Raw genomic sequence first — 22496 nt, 5'->3', positions numbered from 1 at the left:
AAAAAGTGTAGGACAAACTAGGTAATTAAACATTGTGAAACAATAGTCCAATTTATTTTCTACTATCTTACAGGACTTAATTTTCACATCAAGCTTTTTTATCTATAACAATCTGACTCGTGGGTTTGAATACAGAAGGTAATATAAAAATTAACACTTGTGTAAGTGGTTACGTCAGGGAAGTATATGAGGTAATATGGGAAAAAATTGTTGGGGCCACTTTGAAGAGAACCTTTACCTCTAAATTTTGTCTTAGGTACTGGGGAGCTATTGGAAGTCCTTGAGTAGTTAATTAAACACCAGATTCCTTCTTGGTGTTTTAGGGCAGTTTATGTTGTGTTGCACAAGTTGGGCATTAGGGATTTGCAATGGACTGGTTAGTTATTACCCATTTTGCTGTAGTAATGTACTGTGTGGTGTTTCAGTGATAAAGTGCTGTTTATATGAAGGTGGTAGCATAAAAGCTTATCTAGTGACATAAGCTTAGTTTGGTGAGTACATTCTGTGATCTTCTCATGGTGCATGGTTCAGAGCATGTCCCTGTCATTAAGTAACACAGGATTTGATTGCTTGCCATCATAGACAACTTTATAAGCAGCTTTTGTGTATATCTTTAATGAGTCATATGACTTAATATTTTCAAGCAGAATCTGAGATTTTCAAAATTACAGATTGAACTGAAATTAATAGAATTTTTAGTTAGATTAATATAAAATTTTTAATAGAGCTAGAGTATGTTTACTGTTTTAATGAATGCGAGATAAGAGAATAGTATGTGAGAACACCATCAAGATCAACACGAAAATAATGCTCAGTTTAGTATAGTTAAGGTAGAATAAAGATGTATTTATGTATTTTTCAGTATGTATAAACACTCCTGAAGTTTGAGATAGAATTCAAAGAATTCCTAAAGTCTTAATGTTGACTTAATAAGACATATAAGAAGTGATACAGTGTTAAGTGTTTGTTTTGGTTTTTGTTTTGCTTTGTTTTGTGTAAAGAGAAACAGGAAGAGGACTGGACAGCACAGCCTGCTTTGGTCACATTTGCTTTAGTGACTGTAAGGGAGGTTCACCAGCTGTTTGACTGGCAGCGGCAGGAGCTTTCACTTCAGTAGTTTATAATTCCTGGCTATTCTAGGATAGTTTGCACTTCACCAAGCCTCAGACAGGTCAGGACATTTGGTAGGAGAAGGTTGAAAGACAAAAGCAGCAGGCCTTGGGTTCTCAGCCTTTGAAAATTACCATTTAAAAATGTATATATATATTTAATTTGGTGGATAAAGTTTTCAGTAATGTGCCTATATTACATGTAGACAGTATTCATCAACCAAGAGGAGTTTTAAAATGTCAAAACCAGGAAAAGCTACTCTAAACCATGGCTTGGTTCCTGTTGATCTTAAAAGTGCAAAAGAGCCTCTACCACATCAAACTGTGATGAAGATATTTAGCATTAGCATCATTGCCCAAGGCCTCCCCTTTTGTCGAAGACGGGTAAGTCTTACACATTTGAAAAATATGAATGTTTATTTAAGTGACATACTTCTGCCTTCTTTACTGAAGAAATGCTTCAGATTTCAATTGGTGTTTATAACTAAGACAAATAATGTATTGTGTAGCTGGTGAAAACTTACATAAATGGTAGCTTTACAATATGACAAGGAGCCTAGAGGGCAGGATTTCTTACGCAGCCTACGTTTTTATCTCCTTTTTTCGTGAGATTAGAATCCTACAAATATATTTTAAATTGGTAAATGTGAAAGAGAAACATTTTGAAATAATACTAACAATATTCAAGCCCTGAATTTGTAGCTGATTTTTTTTTTTTTTTTTAATGAAAAGCAAAAAGCTGGTGGTACTCTGCTTAAACATGGCAAATGCAGCATTTAGCTCAGTTAATGAATATCCTGGCTCCTTAGGCTTATTTAGCCCTTTAATGTGGATTATTTTCAAATAACTTTCTTAAATTGAGACTTAATAAGAGACCTAGTTTTTGCTGTTATATAAGGAAAAAATAGGATATTAACAATTGTGTGGCAGTTACTATAAAGTTATGTGTAGACTGTCCTGCGCTAATGTTTTGTATAACTTGTCCTAATATATTATTAAGTTATGGTCTATTGGATGTTTCTCAGGTTGGCATTATTTTTTTCTCTTCCATCAAGTTTTGAAGCTGTTAGTATTACTGGTTGATTGTACTTTGTGAGCTAGTTGGTTGCCAAAATAATCTAATAAATTTGATTATTTATTAGAGTGATATATTTTTAGATCTAAAATATGTTTATGGCATGAACACATGAAGCCAACACACAGACACACGAATATACACTCTGCCTTTGAATTTGAGTGTGTAGTCCACGCTGTTAATGTTTTTCATTTTTTTAACTAAAAGAGAAACATTTTGGTGAACAAGCAGAATAACTCCTAACCATGGAAAAACATTTTTCCTCCTTATAAAGAGATTCTTCTTTGCAGTGGAGCTTACACAGCCTTATAAAAATAGATTTTTAATTAGTTCCTTTCAAGTTGTTTCTACTATGTCAAGCAAGTGGCAGCCATGTTGGAAAGTATTTGAATGTAGTTACAATGTAATATGGTTTAAGCGTTGGACCTGGAGTGCAAATACTGTGCTGCTTTTGTTTCTTTCTTCTTTACCATGTCTTCAAGAAAGTATTTATTTTGTTGTCTTTTCATCTATCAGTTTTATAGCTTCTGCTGAATGAGGTGATTACTCTGATTTAAGCATTTTACACATACACCTCTAAAATCATCAGTAACCTAATTCATTATTTTAATGTAGCTATAGAAGAAAATACAAATGCAAATAAACTTAAAAATTGAGAAAAGTAAATAGGAAATTCTTTTAAGATACAAACAATAAAATTGATTTTGTACTCTTGTTGAATATTTCCAGTAAACTTAAGTACAGTAGGTGGGAGGTTACTTCATTATGTCACAGTGCCTATTTTCTACCTCTGCCTCCTAACATAAACGCTAAATTTAAAAGACATAGAAGATGATTATTTAAGAAAAATTAATAGAGAACCTCAGAAGTTTCCCAATTTGACTCCTTTAGGTTACTGTGTTATGTTGAATTGAAGCCTTATAGCTATAATAACAGCAAAGAACTAAACATGAAAAGGAAATTCATACTAGAAAACAAGTTTTTAGAATTTAAAAACAGAACACATTCATTTTTCTCTGACAATTTGCAAACAAAGTGAAAATTTTTTGAAGAAATAGATCTAGCTAATCTCTACAAAATTTCAGAAAAATTCTTTACCTTATTGCTAAGTATATTATTACTGCTAGTCTCAATTTATTATTATATAAATTTTTTAGGATCTCATCTGAAATATGTAAATTTTGGATTGAGTATAACAGCAGTAAATACATGGAAATCCAGCTATCAGTGAGTTACCTTTAAATGAAAATGTTATTAGTGTTGAGGGCCACATACTTTATTTATATTTGTCTTCCCTGATACCAGTTGGAATCCTTGTTAATAGGAAGTTCTACAGGTAGTTATTAATGCTGGGACTGTAAATTTGGGAATGTAGCATAACTAAAAGAGGAGAAAAACCTCTGTTCTCTGCAGGAAGTTTTGTAGGACTTATTTAACCTATATCTATGATTGAGAAGTTATTTTTTTCTTTGAAATTGAATATTTTTAGTTATGCTAACACTTAAATCATAAGGTACATTATTTTTCCATATTTTAACCCTAGCTGAAATAAAGATACATATTGCCTGAGCATCAGACTTTCTGCAGCATATTTTCTTTTTAGTAATAAAAGACAGGATAATGCATCTTGTAATTGGTAATAGTATATTGATAGAAAAATCACTTTTAATACTTAACATATCTCTTCACTCATTTGGTTTTAGTCTTGAACATTTTTTTAAGCACTTAGAATTTTCATTCATTCTTTTCCCCCACCCCACTGGGGTTTGAACCCATGGGCTTCGCGCAGAGCTGTATTCCCAGCCCATTTTTAATCTTTTATTTTGACATTGGGTCTTACTTTGAGATGAAGCTCAGACTTGTGATATTCCTGCCTACAGCTTCCAGAGTGCTAGGATTATAGGCCATTACCACCAGGCCCAGCTTTTGGAATATTCCCGCAAAGATACTGCGTTGGTAGAAACCTCCAGATGACATCTGATTGTTGGTTTATATAGGACTTTTTACCATATCTGACTGACTGTTCAAGTTTACAGACAAATACTACTTGTAGAGTGCCTCATATATTCTTGGGCAGGTAGCACTGACATTAGCAACCCCAAGATTGAGAACAGGGAAGAGTTTTGATGGGAAGGACAAGGTGTGGTTGTGGTTCTAGGATTTGTGTATCTGAAACTCAGGAGCTCAGGCACTAGTGAAAGACATAACTCGGATTTCTGCTAGTTGAAAACAGTTTCATAATGATTATGTTCTATGTCAAGTTCTTGACCAAATGCCACATTTGAAATTATTTTCATTAAAATATATTGTCATAATTTGAGGATAATACAAATCTTTTGTGCAAAGGGCTAGTAAGTTTTTAGGCTGTAGACCATGTGAGCTCTTTTAAAACCACAAAGCAGAAACAGCCAGAGAATAAGAACAGGCATGTCTGTGTTTAGTAAAACTTTATTTATAAAAAATTTATCTATGAAAATAGACATTTACTACTATAATAATACTGTGGTAAATCTTGTACATATAGCTATTTGCTTATATATCAATTTCAGAATTACTGAAGGTTTTAAGCCGTTTATTCCTTTGAAAATCATACTTTTCTCAAATTTTCTAGTAGTCGTGAAGAATTTTGTGTTTCTAATCACTTGTTTTGACATACTGCTTTTTATTAGCAGTATGTATATTAGCTTAGTAATCTTATTAATGATTGCTATTATTTGAGAAACCTCGTATGTATCATAGGTACTGTTCCAACATTAAAACATAAATTCATTTAATCATTAAAATACTGTGTTGTCTCCATTCAGTAATAAGAAAACTGAGGCTCAAATAAGTTAATTCTCTCAATTTTCTTGGTAAAGAGCAATGTTGACATTTAATCTATAGGTACTATAAGGACAAGCAATTCTCTTTCCATGTTTTGTGACTTGGATACATTTTTTTCTTATTGGTTAATAGTTTGCAACTGCTAATTTCACTTGCTATTATTTTGAAAGGTAGGAGGAGGAGCCTATCACTGTTGGCAGGCAGTATGGGGAAATACATTTGTTACTTGTATGAGGAAATATGTTCAGGAAATACATTTGTTATTTGTATGATGAAATATGTTCAAAGTTTCAAATAGCTCCTCTACAAATATTTTTTGTGTATAGTTATTTATAAGTTTAGAATTTTTTGCATAATCTTTCAAGAATTTTCATTTGAAAAATCATCCCACATAGAATATAATGATATTAATTTTAAAAAACTGGAAGTATTCTTACTCCTGTTTATTCTTTGTTTTTTTGTAAGCTGAGGGATGATACTTCAGTTTTTGTCCTTTGCAGAAAACAGTCAAGAACAGGATGACTGACGGATTGTCTTCAAAATGCAGCGCAGTACCATTGTTACTTAGTTAAGAGCAACGAAACGGCATAGCACCTCTCTCAGCATTGCTTGTTGGGTTCAAGGCTTTTCTTCATTGTTGAGTTATTGATAACAAACAAGCTTATATCAAATATTATTTATTGTTTCTGTGTATGTAGTTTTCAGTTAGTTCAAACTGCATATAATTTGAATAGCACTCTTTTGGGTTACTGTCCAGTGTGTTAATAGAATGTTTCAAGGTCTGCCAAATTGTCAGTTATATTGCTTTCATTTCAGAAAGAAACTCCTTCAATTATTTACTCCTTCAATTATTTACTTTTCTCAATATAAGTGTAATCTTGTCTTTATAATAGGACATGCTCAATATACAAAACCAAACAATATTTTCCTTCACAATTTCCAAAATTACTAGTAGCTGCACTATTCAGAAATAAACCTCAATGGTAGTTTTTAAGCATTCAGTTGTTTTTCAACCAAATTGTCACTTTCATCCATCTTTGATATATTGCTGATGTTTACCCATGATTCTTAAGGGTTCAAAATCTTATATACCACCTGTGGTGTATAATCTAGTGTATGATGTAAATTAATTTTTCTACTACTGTTGATTTTTTGGGTACTGTGACCTGCCTTGAATATTTTTATACATAAATCATTAAACATACTACTATACACAGATTTCTAGAAATAGAGTAACTAAATGAAGTGGTGTGACTTTGTTAGATTCCTGATAATTACTGAATAATTCTTCTCCAGAAAAATTATACCAATTAAGGAGCATGAGGGCCTTCTGATGTTACTGAAGACAAATATTTGAAGCAAAATTATTCCCACTATTGCAACATTTTCTGGACTTTAGTTAATAGTGAATCTGTACTTCCTGTATGTTACAGATTTCTCACCATATGAATTTTGGTTCATTTTGAGAAAATAATAATGTTTAAGTATAAGACATCATGAAAAAGGTAAAAATATGAGATCACGTATTATAGATAAAAATTATGTTCATTATTTTATTTTTTATTCTTTTGGGGAATACTATTTGTCATACATTTGTCACCTATATTATTTTCAAGTGTAATTTTCTTCTACTCCTTTCATGGTTTATTTTTCTGGTGCTGGAGATTGAACCCAGGGCTTCATGCGTGCTAGGCAAGTCCTTTATGACTAAACTATATCGCATCCCTTCTGTGGTCTTAAAACTGTAATCTGTGTTTAGTCTAAATAGATGGCCTATATTTGGGTTTATAATTATTTATATGGAATATTATTTTTATTGCTCAGTCTTATTATTTATTGCTCAGCTGTCTAGATTATTAATCATATTATACTTTTACATTTTTGAATTTTAGTGAGATAGTTTTACGGTTTAAATGACAGCCTTTCCCAAAGTATGGTGCTATTAATAATCTGTATTACAAGAGTACTTCTCGTGCTAGCAGGCGCAGCTGCCAGAAATACTTGCCTATTTCTTACAACACCATTACTTAGTCTAACGTTTCTGTCATAGCTTTGCCAATTAGCTCTATTCCAGGTTTACCTTCCCTCTACCCTGAATTCTAGTGTAGCCACAATTGATTCTCATTTAAAAATAATTGTAGCAAGTCTGCTCGTCTGAAGTGGTTTGATGTCTTAAGGGAATTGCTTGAAACTCAGTATTTGTTTCAGGGAATGCTCAGCTAAATACAAATGCATGTATATCTCCTTAACAGAACAAAAAGGTAAGGCGTTTTGAAAGCCGACATTATGCTCTCCTACCCGCCCTATGTGGCATCCACCAGTTGGTGAGTGTTTACCTGTCCAGGTCCTTCCATGGCTCACAGTCCAGCTCACCTCATGGGTAAAGCTTTTGCCTGGCACTGGCTTCAGCTAGTGTTGTTTTCCATTGTAGAGAAGCGTTCTGTACTTACTGCCATTACCTTTGAGTCTTAGAAGCATATTGGACACCTCAGTGGTGGTAGAGATATTTTGTCTGCTCAGGTTATAAATTCTTATATTGCCAAAGTGATCTTTAATATCTTTCATGCTTTCTGTGATAGGCAGGAGAATGATAGTATAAATATTTGTAAGACTGGTTCATTAAAGTGTTCGTTAAACTTGAAAATCCTTGAAGGAGTTTTTATACTATAAGAATGTGGCATGTTTTTGTTTACTAAATTTTTTTTAAATGACTGCAGCTGTGATTTTAAGTATTTCATTTTCTAAATTTAACTAAACTCAGACACTGTTTGACACTTAATTTTAAAAGTAATTAGTACTTACTGATTTTGAAGCTGAAGGAGAAACAAACATATAGTCATTTAGGAGATACTTTTGTAGAACAGTGCTTGAAAATGTTGGAAAATATAGAAAAAAATATTGTGTTGCTTTGAAGATGAGAAAGAATAGAGTGATAGTCTGAGCAAATCTGAAGACGCATTTCAGTAGGTTTCTGGGTTGTGTTTCTTTGCCTGTTTTTTAAGTGAGGACATGAAACTGTTTCTTCCTAAACTTTGGGGGCCTTTCCATTAGCTCAGTTGTTGAGGTGCCTGCTTAAACAAAGCAGTCAGGCTCAGGATGCTGTGGTTCTATCCCCAGATCCTCAAGCCAAACCAGACCTGCTCTGAAGGCATCCTGAGGCTGAAAAAAAAAAAAAAATCAAATCCTAACGCACTTTAGGGGGCCTGCCCGTTAGCTCAGGTGTTTAAGTGCCTGCTGAAACAAAGCAGTCAGGCTCGGGCTCAGGATGCTGTGATTGGATCCCTCATCCTCAAGCCAAACAAACCAGATCTGCCCTGAGGGCATCATGAGCGCTGCCCCCCCCAAAAAAAACCCTTGGGGGCCTAAACTTGTCCTTTGCATATATATATGTCCCTGAAATTTGGAAAATGCATACGTTTTTAGATCATCATTATCCTTTATGGTCATTACTTATTTTATCAATAAAAGAGTTAATAATTATTACCAGATAGCAGGCCGTTCTACTTTAAATCTTGTAAGTCTTTCTTCTGATGTTCCATGCATTGTGTATCATGTATAAACATGAGTAAACAGAATACAAATAATAGTTTTCTTGAGCTCTTATTTTCTGTATTGGCTATAAATAAAAAACTGATTATCACCCATGCTCATGACTGAACACAAATGAAAAAACAGTCCTTTCGGGATTTATAGTCTTTAAGCATTTAGTGGAAAGATACAAAATCATTTTAGTACAAAAACATAATCGCATAAGTGGACTTATGGTTATGGAAAGGCTTTGCAGTAGCTTTGATGTAAACATGAAGGTGTGTGCCACACAGCTGATGAGGGAATACGTTTCCTTGGTTGGGCTCACGTGTTGCTTTTTCACATTAATTATATTGCTGCAAATTATTCCATGGATTCCAATTATTCCATCAAATTGTGCCATTGATTTATTAATACTGTGTTAATATCAGCCCAGAAGTATTGAACACTGGAAACAGAGTTGAGGATTTTTCTAACACCAGTCACTAGAAAAGTACCAGACAGACAAAGGCTGTGTCTTCATAGAGCTTAGATTCTACTTTGAGGAGACAGAAAACACTCTTGTTAATGTTTTGATGACATGAGAGTACTAGAATAGGGTCTAATGTGGTATGTAGGGAAGGCACTACTTTTAAGTACACTTTTTTCATAAAAATTCCTTTAATCATCACAGTAATTTTGTAAAGTAGGTTGTTTTATGAGTCATAGAAAGGTGTAATACCTTTCCGTCCACCTAGGAAGTGGTACAGTGGAGTTCTAACCCAGCCAGTCAAGTTCCACAGCCACTGCCGCTGCGTTTCTCTCATCTGGAATGAGGATGTACTGTCGTGTCTTGGGGTTAACTTTTGCTATCTAATCCTGTTTTTTAAATATGTAATTTTCACTTTCTCCAACAATTTCTGATCATGTCAGTATCTAATTCTGATAACATTGATTTCCAGAATTTTTTTTTTTTTTTTCTGGTTGACAGATGATGTTTCATGTTGGATTGTGCCCTGGCTGTCAGATGTGAAGAGGAAGCACATATTACACATGGCTTATAAACCTCAACTACATTGTGGAAACAATTTCCATAACTTATTATTTCTTTTGCTAATAAGAAAAAATATATACAAATAGTTTATAGATTTCAATATCAGATGGGGCAAACCTGCTAAAATTTGTAGCTCATGTTTTATAGTAACTGCATACTAAGATTGCATGTAGTATGGAAGGCAGATGAAAAATATACTAAAAATAAACTTGGAACCGAGCTCTTGGCAAAGTGAACAGCTATGAAATAAAACCACAGTCCCTTGTCCACAGACCAGAAATCTAACTTCTGAAAGCTAAAAAGTTTAAATAAAGATAGCAGACCCTAACCTAATGGAAGACAATCGTGGTTTTTATTTATCTGCATTTTCAGATGTTCTGCTGTAAAATATTAATGTGTAATGTATTGGGTGTGTTCTGTGATGTACAGTATATGTACAGTATTCTTTTTAAAATCAAAAAAATTCTGACTATAGGAACCCAGCTGACTCTTTGTTTTGTAGCTGTCCCCTACATAGAAAAAATGGGGATATACTGTGAATTGTCAGGGAAATCTAAGCTTTACCTTAAGTTTTTGTGTGCATGCATATTTGAACTCTGTAAAAATATACGCTACATAATGAGTTGTCTAAATTTTTTTTAAACATAGGCAGCTCCATAGAATGATAGTCTGGAATTTTGTTATTATTTTTCTTTAGAAATTAGGATGCAATGAATTTATACTTTAAGTGGGGGAAGAAAATCTCAGCCACATTTAAAATTTGTCCCAGTATTTCCATAAAGCCCAAATACCATTAAGTTAGTTTTATCTGCTAATACATGTCATCCCTGCTCTCTGTGTGTATTGCTCATGGTACAGACAGGAGTAAGGCAGACCACCTGAAGCTGTTGCTGCCTTCCTGTGGGAGACTGGTCTCCCTTCCATCATGGTCACACCTCAAAACCAGAGGAATGTGGATGCGTGCGTGCGTGCGTGCGTTCATTCATCAATACTGAGGCGCCGTTCTAGGTACTTAGGATATTTAGTGGACAAAACAAAGACAAAAAATGCACCCTTTTGTAACTTAACCTTTAGTAACCTGAGCAGTGTGCCTAGGCCTTTGGCACCATGTTACGTTTCGGTCAGTGTACAAGGTCGGTCATCAGACTACTTTTTAAAACTGTACACTTTTACATCTGCATCTGTTGGCAGTGCTTTCTGTATATACAGATAACTATATGCATGTACTTACACATATATAGACACACTTTACTTATTTGATAGGTTATGTTGGTAACTGTAGTGACAGGTATAATCTGCTGGTTTTCAAATAATTCTAGGTATTATTTGGTACTGAATATAATTTTTATAAAAGTATGATTCTGAGAATGTATATGCTTTTATCTTACTCCATTTTGTATGTTTTGGGGGTTTTTTCCTTTTTAAATTTTTTTTATTTTATTAATTTTATTGAGAAACAGCAATTAGACAGTTTCAAAACCAATTAATAGGACAGTTTCAATAATTAATACATTGCATATTGATATCTTCTTAGTATTATTCATAGTAAAGATGCAGACATGATATCCTGTCCAAATACTATTAGTATAAATCTTTTCATTGAATTAAGAGAAAGTACCTGTATAGCTATCCTAACTATTTGATATATACAGATACAAAATGGTCCTTCCTCTTTTTATTTTATTGAGAAACAAATACCAATGAGACAGTTTCAAAGCTGATTAATAGGACAGTTTCAATAATTAATACATTGTACATTGTTATCTTCTTAGTGGTTATCCATAGTACAAGAAGCAGACAGCATATCCTGTCCAAACACTATTGCTACAAGTATTTTTTCTCATTGAATTAAGCAAAAGTAGCTGTACATCTATCCTGTTTTGTATATACAAATACAAAATGGTCCTTCCTTTGTATCCCCTTTTTTTGTTTAGTCCTGTCACAGATGGGTATTCCATTGGCATCTAAATACTATAGGTGCTTGAATTCAGCAAAACAATCCAACAACAGTCCAGCAGTCCACAATAGTAGTGGGTTGGGGCCAGGGAGATGGCTCAGTAGAATAAGCGCTTGCGTGGCAAGGACAAGGACCTGAGTTCAATCCCCGGTTCCGCAAAAAAAAAACAAAAAAAAAAAACCTTGAGAACAAAGACTTCATTGGCATTTAGACAAAACTCTGCAAAAAAAAAACAAAAAAAAAAAATAGTAGTGGGTTATCGGTCCTTTCTTTGTATCTCCTTTTTTTGTTTAGTTTTGTTAGAGATTGATATTCCCTTGCCATTTAAATATTGTAGGTACATGAATTCAGGAAAGTAATCCAATGTATTTTGTATGTTTTTGTAAGAAAATTTTCTTTGAGAATCTTTAGTGTCTTATCCAGCACATTTAATGATTTCTTTCTGAATTATTTCTGGATCAGGATTGGAGCTCTTGAGCTTCTTTCTGACTCAGTATAGAAAGATGAATAAATGATGCCTCATATATAAGCCAGTTAAATAATGGTAGAAATAATCTGAGATTTGTAAAATTGTGATATAAGCAAGAAGCATTGCTACTTGGTATACTAAATGTTCAGACATTACAGTTATGTCCCTTTCACAAGTACCTATTGATATAGCACATCTCTTTATTTGCATATTCAGTGTTTATTCTTAAAATGTGAAAAGTAAAAATAATGTATGGGTTACTAAAATGTAAAATTTGTATTAGCTTAATAAAGTTTTCTCTTTTAATTTTGGTAGTATCTATGTAAGTGCTTATGCATGTATCACTTAAGGTATAGAGGAAGAACATTATTTAGCAGTATTTCTCAAGTGTTATTACTATTTTTATAATTTCATTTCCCTGTACTGAGTATCATTTAGAGCTGTTAAACCATAAAGTTGTAGGCTCTTTTCATTCTCCCCTTTTACTTAAATTGCACTTTTCTTGAGAGAGCTATCATTTCGAAAGCATGTACTCCCTATTACATTTAGCATTATTTGACACTGTATTTGTTTTTCTTTGAGGGGTAGAACACTTCACAGTCACCATTTTTAAAATTTTTAAAAATGTATTTAGTACAGGGTGTACAGGTTCTCAGTACGTAGATTAGACTCATAGAGATCCTCCAGTTTTTGGCCTCCCCAGTGCTGGAATTACAGGTGTGCCCACCATGCCCGGTCTCATTTACCCTCTCAGCGCGCCCTTGGGGCAGGGCCAGCACAGCACCCACGGGATCAAACCCCGGCCCCTGTGCCTGCCTATGTAGGCGCTTTAGTCTGCTGAGCTATTTGGCTGGCCCAGCCCAGTGACCACTTTGGTAGTAGCAGCTCAAGGTATAGGTAAAGCCTAAAAGCATGTCGGATATAAATGATACAATAATTTTGTTATAAATAGTTAACTTGATACATAATTTTATAATGGGTTCAATGCATGCATTCCTTAGAAATTACTTAGGACTGAATTTATACTTGTATGTTGAACTTCCTTTCTGAAATAAATGTAGACATAAAGAACCCAGGCACAAAAGGTTAAAATATGAATCTCCAAAGCATGACCAGATGGTTATTTGATTTTGGTTATTTTATGATATCCTCCTGGAATGATGGAGAAATCCATTTTGAGAGAGAAAAATGTATGATCAATGTTCAGTGAAATTCTTTTATCTTGAATTTTTTCTCCTTTACTAGTCTGGAACATGAAGACTGAAATTTGTTAGTTATTTCTATATTTAATTGTATTTTTATGTGTGGGTAACTCAAACCAGTTCACTTGGCAACAGTTTTAAGCTTAAATGACTTTTCGGTAATCCACAGAAATCTCTGCATTCTCACTTGAGAGTTTAAAATGTCATTGTTACTACTAGTGTGAACATGTAGGGGCAGTATAGTACTGTTTTTGTGAGTCATGCCTAAATTTGTAGGTTTTTAAAAATCTCAGTGTTACTGTTAAAGTTTGCTCTTCTCTAAGAAAGTACAACTATCTTCTTAAAGGATAGCTGATGGTAATTCATTAAGTTTCAGGTCATTATGTATATTAAAAGCTTTAGTATTGTTAAAGACATAGCTTTGACTTATATTTGAAGTCAAGGAATATGTTAAGTTAATTAAATGAAAATACGTGCTGTGCCGGCCCCACCTCCAGGGCACGCTGAGACAGCAGTTGAGACTGGGCAGGGTAGTGTGTGCCTGTAATCCCAGCTCTTGGGAGGCTGTAAACTGGCGGATCACTATGAGTCTGATCTAGTAGCGAGACCCTGAACACCCTCTAGACCCTTCCCTAATTCACATGTGAATTAGTTCTAGTTACATTATGTAGATTCATTCAGCGTGACTCTCATGTATGTAAAACAACCCCATTATATCTACCTGAATGAAGAAAATAATATGTGATGTCTTTGTATTTTATTTGGAAAGTCTCAGATATTTAGAATAAACATGTTGACTTCAAGTGCCATTAAATTAGAATTCTTGAAAGTGCCATATAAGAATTAAAGACACAGAGTTCATAAATTCATGTTATCAGCTAAAATGTCTAGTAGTTTCCATTATGATTTTAAGTTCTGATTTTTTTGCTGTCTAAAAAATGCAAAATTAGATAATTACGAAATGGAACATACTTGTTCAACCTCTTTGAAAATTATCTTGTAAAAATGGTACTAATTACTACATAAGGTTTGAGACTTAAAATCTTTAAGGAACTGATTCACATATTTTAACAAAGTACTTAGAAATTTAGAACTCTCTTTGGCTTCCTGTGCTCTCTCACTTCCCTTTAATTTTTAGTGATGTAGATTGCATGCTTAACATGCTCCCATATATGAGTACCCCCACCCCCACCACCGCCATGGATGCCTTGCACACACGCACAAATAAAATGTAAAGCCCCACTCTGTTCAATAGCTTATCAGCTATGTTCATGCTGCAGTTGCTTCCTTGAGGGGAAGTGCTATTCTGCTGTTCCATATTAGCTTTGTTATCATGCAGTATTTTTCAGCTGCTCGTACTCATTACCATACAGCTGGCATGTAGAGAGGAGAAGGAAGCAGGCAGGAGTTTCACCGGCTACAAGAATGAGCAGCTCTCTGCAGATGGGGTGCTGGCAGATGGGACATGTGTTTGAACAGGTTTTACTAATAACAGAGTGCATTAAAAATCATTCTGAGCAAGTCTAAGGTCAGTGCCATGAATTCAGAGCTGGAGAGGTTGTTTAGCTTTTTGTAGACCTATTGAGAATATTAACTAACTCTAATACAAGAAAATAATAAAGGGTAAACCACAGTCTCCTAGATGCACCTACTGAGCTTTTTCTTTACTGTATTTAGTGTTTCTTTGATATAACTTAGAAAGTACTACTAGTTGGCTAGTATCTCCCGTCAATTTTACCTGTTAAATCCTTAATATATTTACTTAAAATTCCCATACCATGTCTATACGTATAAGCGCACATACTTTGAAAAAAGTGTAATAACTTCATAAGCATACGGACTTTGAGAAAAGTATAATAACATTCACGTGTGTGTGTGTGTGTGTGTGTGTGTGTGTGTGTGTGTGTGTATATATATATAATCTAGAAGATGAAAAAGAACATTTGGAGTTGTATATGTACAGTGTTGACCACACTGAAGATTAAGTTGAAATACTGTTGGTGTTCCTTCTGCAAAATTACAAGTGAATAAAATGTACCCCCCAGAAATGTATCCTCTTCAAAATATTCCTTGTACACTAAATCAGAGTGAATGAGATACAGTAGCAATAACTGTCAGTATTTCTGTGGGATCTTAATTCTTTTGACCTTTTAAAAAAATCACTGCAGAGGCTGGGGAGATAGCTCAGTAGAATAAGCGCTTGCCTGGAAAGCTCAAGGGCCTGAGTTCAATCCCCAGTTCTGCCAAACAAAACAAAACAAAACACTAAAAAATTCATTATAGTGCTGCTTTTTTTTTTTTTTGTCCCGAGGATCAAACTCAGACCTTATGCTTGCTAGGCAGGCACTTAAGCTATCTCCCCAGTCCTTACTATAGTATTTCTTGATATATCCTGTCTCAGTCAGAAAAAGTGATACAAAACAGTTAAAGAAGGAAAAAAAAAAAGAAAAAGAAAAGCTAGGCAATTATATGTAAAATGTATGCATTCAATTTAATCTTAATGTGAAAAGAGTTCTTATTCTGTTCTTAGAGATTGAAATATGAGTATATTATATAAATAATACAGATAGTTATTTCTTATTAATTGCGGTGCTTTGGTAATTCTCAGAAACTCTTATTCTTCAGATTGTTACTAGTAAAGTAGAGGAACAAAATGCTGTCTGTTAATACGGATAAATAATTTAATGAGATCTATGGGAAATGATTCACCTAAGCAAATGTTGTTAAGCATTGCTAGGACTGTATGTTGTTGTTGTTGTTGTTGTTTTTCTGAACCGGAGATTGAACTCAGGCCCTTGTGCTTGCCAGGTAAGCACTTATTTTACTGAGCTATCTCTCTGGCCCCTATTAATAGTCTATGTTTTTATTCTTTTGGTCTTTTATAAAGTTGTTGGAAGTGCCAAACCATACAATTGCACTTTCGTTGCCTGTCAACCCATGTTTCCTTCTAATTTAACTTAGGTTAAATTATGTTAACCTAGGAATACTTTTCCTTAAGGGGAAATGTAAATATTTAAAATATTACAACTATAGAATAATATATTAAAATGATAAATACATAAACTGTTGTACATCTATTTTGCCTTTTTATTCTAAATATTATATTTTTCAAATTATGGTAAAAATTGACATCTTAAAATTATTTCTGTAGGTCTGTCCTTGTTGAATGGAGTAATCTTATTTTGTCATAACCTGATATATTATTTATTGACGCTTTATGTGTGCAGGACCATGTGGAGCATAACAAGAATAAAAGAAGTGGTGATTGCACTCATAGAGTTTGGAATCTGAAGTAGAACCTAGGCACATAATTGCTAACATTGTAACAGTTATGGCTTCAGATACTGTGATTGACAGCCTTAGAATGGGGAAGAGTTATCAGGAAATTAGAGGTGCCTTAGATATTTCCATCTCCAACTCAGACCTTCCTTCTGAGCTCCAGAGCACTTGGAACGTTATCATCTTTCACCTGGAAATATTTCAAAGATGTCCCGAGATCCATGTGTTTTCAAGAAATATACTGATTGTCCTTTCCTTGACTAACATTCAGCATTAGCTTTTCATTGTTCTTTCATAAAGAGAAAATTCCTTTATGAAGTCTTACAGAATCAATTTCTGCTTTTCTTCTCTAGCCTTATCTTATACCCATCATAGTGTAGTGCTTTTGTTCTCTGCCCCTTGCAGTGTGTGGCACTGTTCCCCATCCATGACCCAGCTCAGTTCTTGTTCTGAACCCCTGGGCTAGGTCATAACCTTAATATTGTATATTGTTTAACATTCTTTAGCTTTTCATTCAGTTTTGTTTTGTTTTCTTTCATTGTCTTTCTTTTCTCCTAAATGATAAACTCCAGCCATAAACATAAGACCTTACTTATTTTAGCTAATGTCTAATAGGCACCCAAATAAATATTATGTTGAACAAATGAGGTGTCCAGAAGAGACTGAAATAGTGACATAAACCTACATTTGTTGTAATTAGCCCTCCTTTACAGGATAAAGATATAAAGTATGGGACAATCAAAAAGATATGCATATGTTAACACCACACATGGATCAGATTGCCATTTAGTACAGATATGCTGGCTCCTAAAAAAGGTCTTAGTAAAACTAACCTGAGCCAAAGTGATAACTTTACTGTGTGCTCTGTACGTACATAATGTTCTGTCTATGCTCATATGGATAATCGTACAACTATGTGTGTGCTGAACTAAAAAATTTAAAATCAAGTAGAAATTATAGTAGTTCTCTTCAGATGTATTTATGTGGAGTAATCAACAAAGAGTATTTTAAAGCAACTTCTTCAGGAATTACGATATATAACTTCTGTCAGTTTTCTGTAGGGTTTAGGTCATTTTTGGTAATGATAAAGAATTCTGTAGCTTCTTTGAGAAGATACTTAAATAAAAGTCCTTTGGTATATTCTCTTCTCAGTTTTCTTTCATTGTTTCATGTTTGAGGAAAATCAAGCACAGGGCCATGGAAGAGTAGGACATATAGAGATTCTTAGAGAAGTTGGGAAAAGAAAGCAAAGTCCATGTATTGTGAGCACTTTCTTCCTTTCTAAGCAGTTCTTACCAAGGAGACATTGGCGGTAGTATATAGACTCTCCTTTTGGTGGGTTCTCAGAAGTGAAATGAATCAGTAGGTAGTTAGCTGCCTATTTGTTGTTCTCTGTGTATAGAGCTCTAGTATAGGTTTCATGCACACATCGCACGTATGTAAACCAAAATGATTCATTGTGTATAAACCAGAGACCAAGATCTATTTATGTTTGGCTACTTTACTTAATTGTCTTAAAACAATTTGGAGAAGTTACTTCAACTCTGTGCGTCTTATCTATGAAATAGAGATAATAGTAGTACCTTTAGTAGTACCTTTTTCATAAGGTTGCTGTGCAGCTTCAGTGAGTTAATGTTAACACTCACCTAGAAGAGTGCCTGGCTTATAGTAAGTTCTCTGCCCTATATGCTTTCTTATGGGACAGTCTTTTTTTTTTTATATAAGTTGCTTATTCAAACTTGAATGCAATTTATTGCATTTTGATGGGGGTACTAAAGAAGTCAGTTTAAAATCTAGTTTGGGGCCGGGAAGATGGCTCAGTAGGATAAGCGCTTCCCCAGCAAGCGCAAGGGCCTGACTTCAATCCCCAGTTCCGTCCTCCCCCCCAACACGGGGGGGTGGGAGGGGGGAATCTAGTGTTTGTGTTCTTTCCATTCTTTGGGTTTAAAATACTACCATATGCATTTCCTGAAAATAATTTGTTTCCTTTTTAGTTTTGTGTATTGTCATATAAATCATGTAATTTCATTTATTAGTACCAATTTATTATTTAATAACTTCTGTGCTTTTTTTCTGAATGGGGAGTTATTCTAGGATAGAGACTACCCCATCATGCTCAGTTTTGCCTCCTTGTTCCTTAGTGCATGGTTTTCAGTTATGCTGGCTAAACAGTTCTCAAATATAGTAGGTCTAGATCCCCTCAAAATAACATTTGAATTATTGCTTACTCCTCTCTTCCACATGTTGCTTCATTGTTTAGTGTGTAGAGAGAGCCAGTATATAACCCAGAGGATCCATATGGATGAGACTGACAATATTATAATAGCACTTGAGGTTAGAGGCTTACGATAAATTGTTCAGAGTAATTACTTGTTCTTGTGATACCTGTTTATAGATAAACACAGTAAATTCCACTAAGTTAAAGTCTTTGAAATAAATGTATTGCTGGGGATAAATCACATCTTGGTCCTACTAAATCTGTTTATTGCAATTTAATGAAAAGCAGATGAGTAGAAACATTTTAGAAATACCATTTACTTTTAATCTTTGCTGTTCATGTTTGCTTTGGTGACTAGCACATCTTTATCATCTCTTGAAATATATTCTAAGTCTTAATAAGCATTTTGTCTTGAAAAAATAAAAGGAATGCTTTAAAGTGAAGAGAGGGTGTGTGTGTGTGTGTGTGTGTGTGTGTGTGTGTGTGTGTGTTCATCTCAAGGGTTAACAATACAGTACCGTGAGTTCAAGACTATAAAGTTTGATATCGTTTTGCTTGTTTTGAATTTATATTTGTGGGGTAAATTTTAATTTCCTCATAGATTTTTTTTTCCTATTACAGAATTCTGGACATACACTGATTCAAACTTAAATTTCAAAAGTATTAATGTTTAAAAGTGTTCTTAAATCACCACATCGCAGGTCTAACAGACTGACTTGCTGAGATCTAGGATAATGCTGCGTTCACTTAGTAGCCATCATTCTGTCACTACATAACCTATGCCCTCATATAACTGGTGGGAAACTTGTGATAGCCATCCTACGTAAAGAACTTTTGCTGTAGTATATGAAGTATGAGAAATGTTGGTTAATTTATAGACATTTGGAGGTTCTGGTATTGACTGAGTAATTTTTACATTATATGCTAAAATATTAAAATAATGTTTTAATAAAATAAAAACAGTTCCATTAGAAACATTTTTAAAACATCAAAATGTTAAACAAGCATCATTCTTATGTAGTTTTCTATAATTAAAAAATAATTATACACCAAATACCTCTTCATAGTAAGTATTTCTATGACAGGCAAAACTGTATCAAACCCTACTCACCACCTGTTAGGGCAGTATTTCTTTGCACTCACGTTTCACTTATTGGCTACATTCTTTTGCAATCTCTTGAAAAGATGCGGGAAATCATATAGCATGCACTTATCAGTCATATAATTCTTGATTTTTTTCACAGCAAAGAATGCCATTTGCCTAATTATATGCCAGGTAATTACTGTAAATATAAATCAGTTTTTGAATTACTGCTTTTTATCTTTTATTCATTTTAATGAGAAAAATAGCAATGAAACTGTTTCAAAACAGGTTAGTAGGACAGTTACAATAATTAATACATTGCATATTGTTGTCTTCATAGTAGTTACTCAGAGGACAAGATGTAGACATGATATCTTGTCTAAACAATATTAGTTACAAGCCTTTCTTCTCATTGAACTAAGTGAAAGTCTTTAGACAGGTTTCAAGCAAGTAAGTACTGTTTTTGTTTGTTTTTCTACTCACTTAGCTACCTCAAACAGTAGAATACCTAAAGAGCAAATAAACTAAAGTATGGGGTTTAGTTAAAGATCATTAGGACATACATTTTTTTCTAGCAAGAACATGGTATTGTATTGTTCCTTACTATCATCAATACAGAATAAGTATTTAGTAAATATTTTTGCGTAAGTTAAGTTTGAATCCAGATGTTGATTCATAAATAGTTTTAAAAGATTAAAGTTATCCTTTGTCATTTTCCTGGAAAATGAGAAACTTTATTTTAAAAAGTTTATTAAGTTGGAATCTGGATTTGATGTATCTGCCAGCCAAATTGGCAATTGAGCAAAATTATCAAAATCAGTAAGTCAACTAATACAAGATAACAGTGAAGAATAATGAATACCTGCTGGTGAGGCTGTACCGAAGGATAACATTAAACTTTGTTGGGAGGTTTTTCTAATTTTGAAGTTCTGTGATTATGTTTTACATTCTTGTATGCTCACAGAAAAATGACTTATGTAGTATCCTTTCAGCTCTAGCACTGAAGGATGACCACTGCTTTTATTGTAGCAGACATTGGCTAAAGTGAAGCTGGTGGGTGTAGTGACAGTTTAGAGATCTGGGCCCTACCTCTTTTGAGTAGGTTGCTGTGGTGCCTCCGAGGTGAGAACATTTCATGTTTGAACCTAGGCTCGGCAGATTACATCCTGTCTCAAAATAAAGGGTACAGAAATCAGTTGGGGATGTAGTTCAGTGTGGAGATCCTGAGTTCCAGTTCCCAGTACCATAGCAAAATATAAATAAATAAATTGATAGATATATTAAAACACAGGCAGAGGTTATACAGAGCTGTGTTCTCTTAAATTGCTCCTGTTTAGAATTCTAATGTCCTCACACTGCACTTCCAGCTGTTGACCATGGTCTGTGAGAGTCTACATGAGCTGACCTGTGTTGCCCTCTCTGACTTCATCTTTTTTGCCCGTCACTTCATCCTAGCCACATGCGCTGCATTCTTGCTCATCCTGGACTCAACCTTGTCATTTTAGCTTAAAAGTTGTCTCCTGAATGATGCCATTCAAAATTAGTCCCATTTCTCTACCACCTAATTACTGAGATTATTTTCATAGTACCTTATTTTAGTTCTCTGTTTGAACTTAGCACTCAGTGAAATTATTTGGCTCATTTATTAATTTACGTATATGTCTTCTCTTCTCCTCCAGGAATAAAGTAAGGGTGGAGAGTTCATCTCTCTCTGTTTTATCACCCTAGGCCTAGTAGCTAGTGCAGTTGCTAGCACACAGCAGGGCTCCGAAAGTTAAACTTGTTTGTTGACTGCTAAGAGAAAAAACAAATCTCTGTTACATCACCGAGATGACCACTGCTAACATTTTTATATATTTGTGCAGCCTCCCCCAAGGGACCACTGCTGAATCCTGTATACTTCCTGGTATTCCCAAGACTTTCCCCAAGTTATGTGATAAGTAGTTTGTGTAACTCTAAAATGCTCTGTAGGTGAAGTCTGTTTCTTAGAAGGCTTAATATTTGGAAATTGAGGTTAGGCAGATGTGGAGATAAATATATATGAGCATCACCAACAGGCCTTAGTAAACATGGTCTTGGTAAACATGGGCTTCTAGGCCTTACGCTGGAGGAAAATGGATTTCATTCCTTCTCCACATTAACTTCATCTTTTCCTGATAATAATTGGCAATTTCTTACCTTATTGAAAATATTACTATAAGAAATTTGAGAAGAAACTTTGGATATGAATTCAGGATACTAATAGTCAGATATCAAGTGTGAGATAAAAGGATTTTTTCCTAGGTAAATCACATAGTAGGAGCTAAGTAAAATTTCAGTGAACGAATGTAGGAAAGACATTACTGATCAGTGCTTTCACTTACTTGCATTGGTAAAAGTGTGGATGCTAGAAATGTACATATTTTAATTAATGAAAACTGTAAAGTGGGTTATTAATTTGCCAGTTTTAGTTATGGGCCATGTAATAAGCACTCACATCCTGGAAAGTTAATGACAGTGAGTTAAGTTTCATAAAGTTTGCTTCAGCCTTAATATGCTTGACATTCCTTTCTTTGATGTTGAAATTTTGAACTGAGTCTAAATTCTGTGCTCAGGGCAAGACAGCTAACTATGCTAGGTAGTTTCCTATTCCTTTCCAAAGTAAGGAGTGTTGTCCTGATAATAATTAAATCACTGGTAAACATGGGCTTCTAGGCCTTACACTGGAGGAAAATTGATT

The 22496-nt window shown here is 34.2% G+C and overlaps 1 protein-coding gene across 8 annotated transcripts in view; it reads left to right on the top strand.

Annotated features, from left to right (window-relative positions):
- Fbxw7 (F-box and WD repeat domain containing 7) overlaps positions 1–22496 on the top strand; it is a 179937-nt gene that overhangs the window by 124725 nt on the left and 32716 nt on the right. The window contains exon 6 of one of the 8 annotated variants that reach the window (XM_023723666.1): positions 9477–9547. The exons of 6 other annotated variants lie outside the window; for them this stretch is intronic. In XM_023723666.1, the coding sequence (XP_023579434.1) occupies positions 9477–9509 (33 nt within the window). In that variant the 3' untranslated portion in view covers positions 9510–9547. Of the gene's footprint in view, positions 1–1128; positions 1494–9476; positions 9548–22496 lie in introns of those variants that run through there. One more of the 8 variants, XM_004638696.2, reaches the window with a different exon arrangement.

The sequence above is a fragment of the Octodon degus genome, unplaced genomic scaffold (genome assembly GCF_000260255.1).
Source record: "Octodon degus isolate 3935 unplaced genomic scaffold, OctDeg1.0 scaffold00101, whole genome shotgun sequence".
NCBI classification, from domain to species: domain Eukaryota; kingdom Metazoa; phylum Chordata; class Mammalia; order Rodentia; family Octodontidae; genus Octodon; species Octodon degus.
The sequence above is the reverse complement of the archived record's forward strand: the minus strand, read 5'-3'. Positions and strand labels throughout refer to the sequence as shown.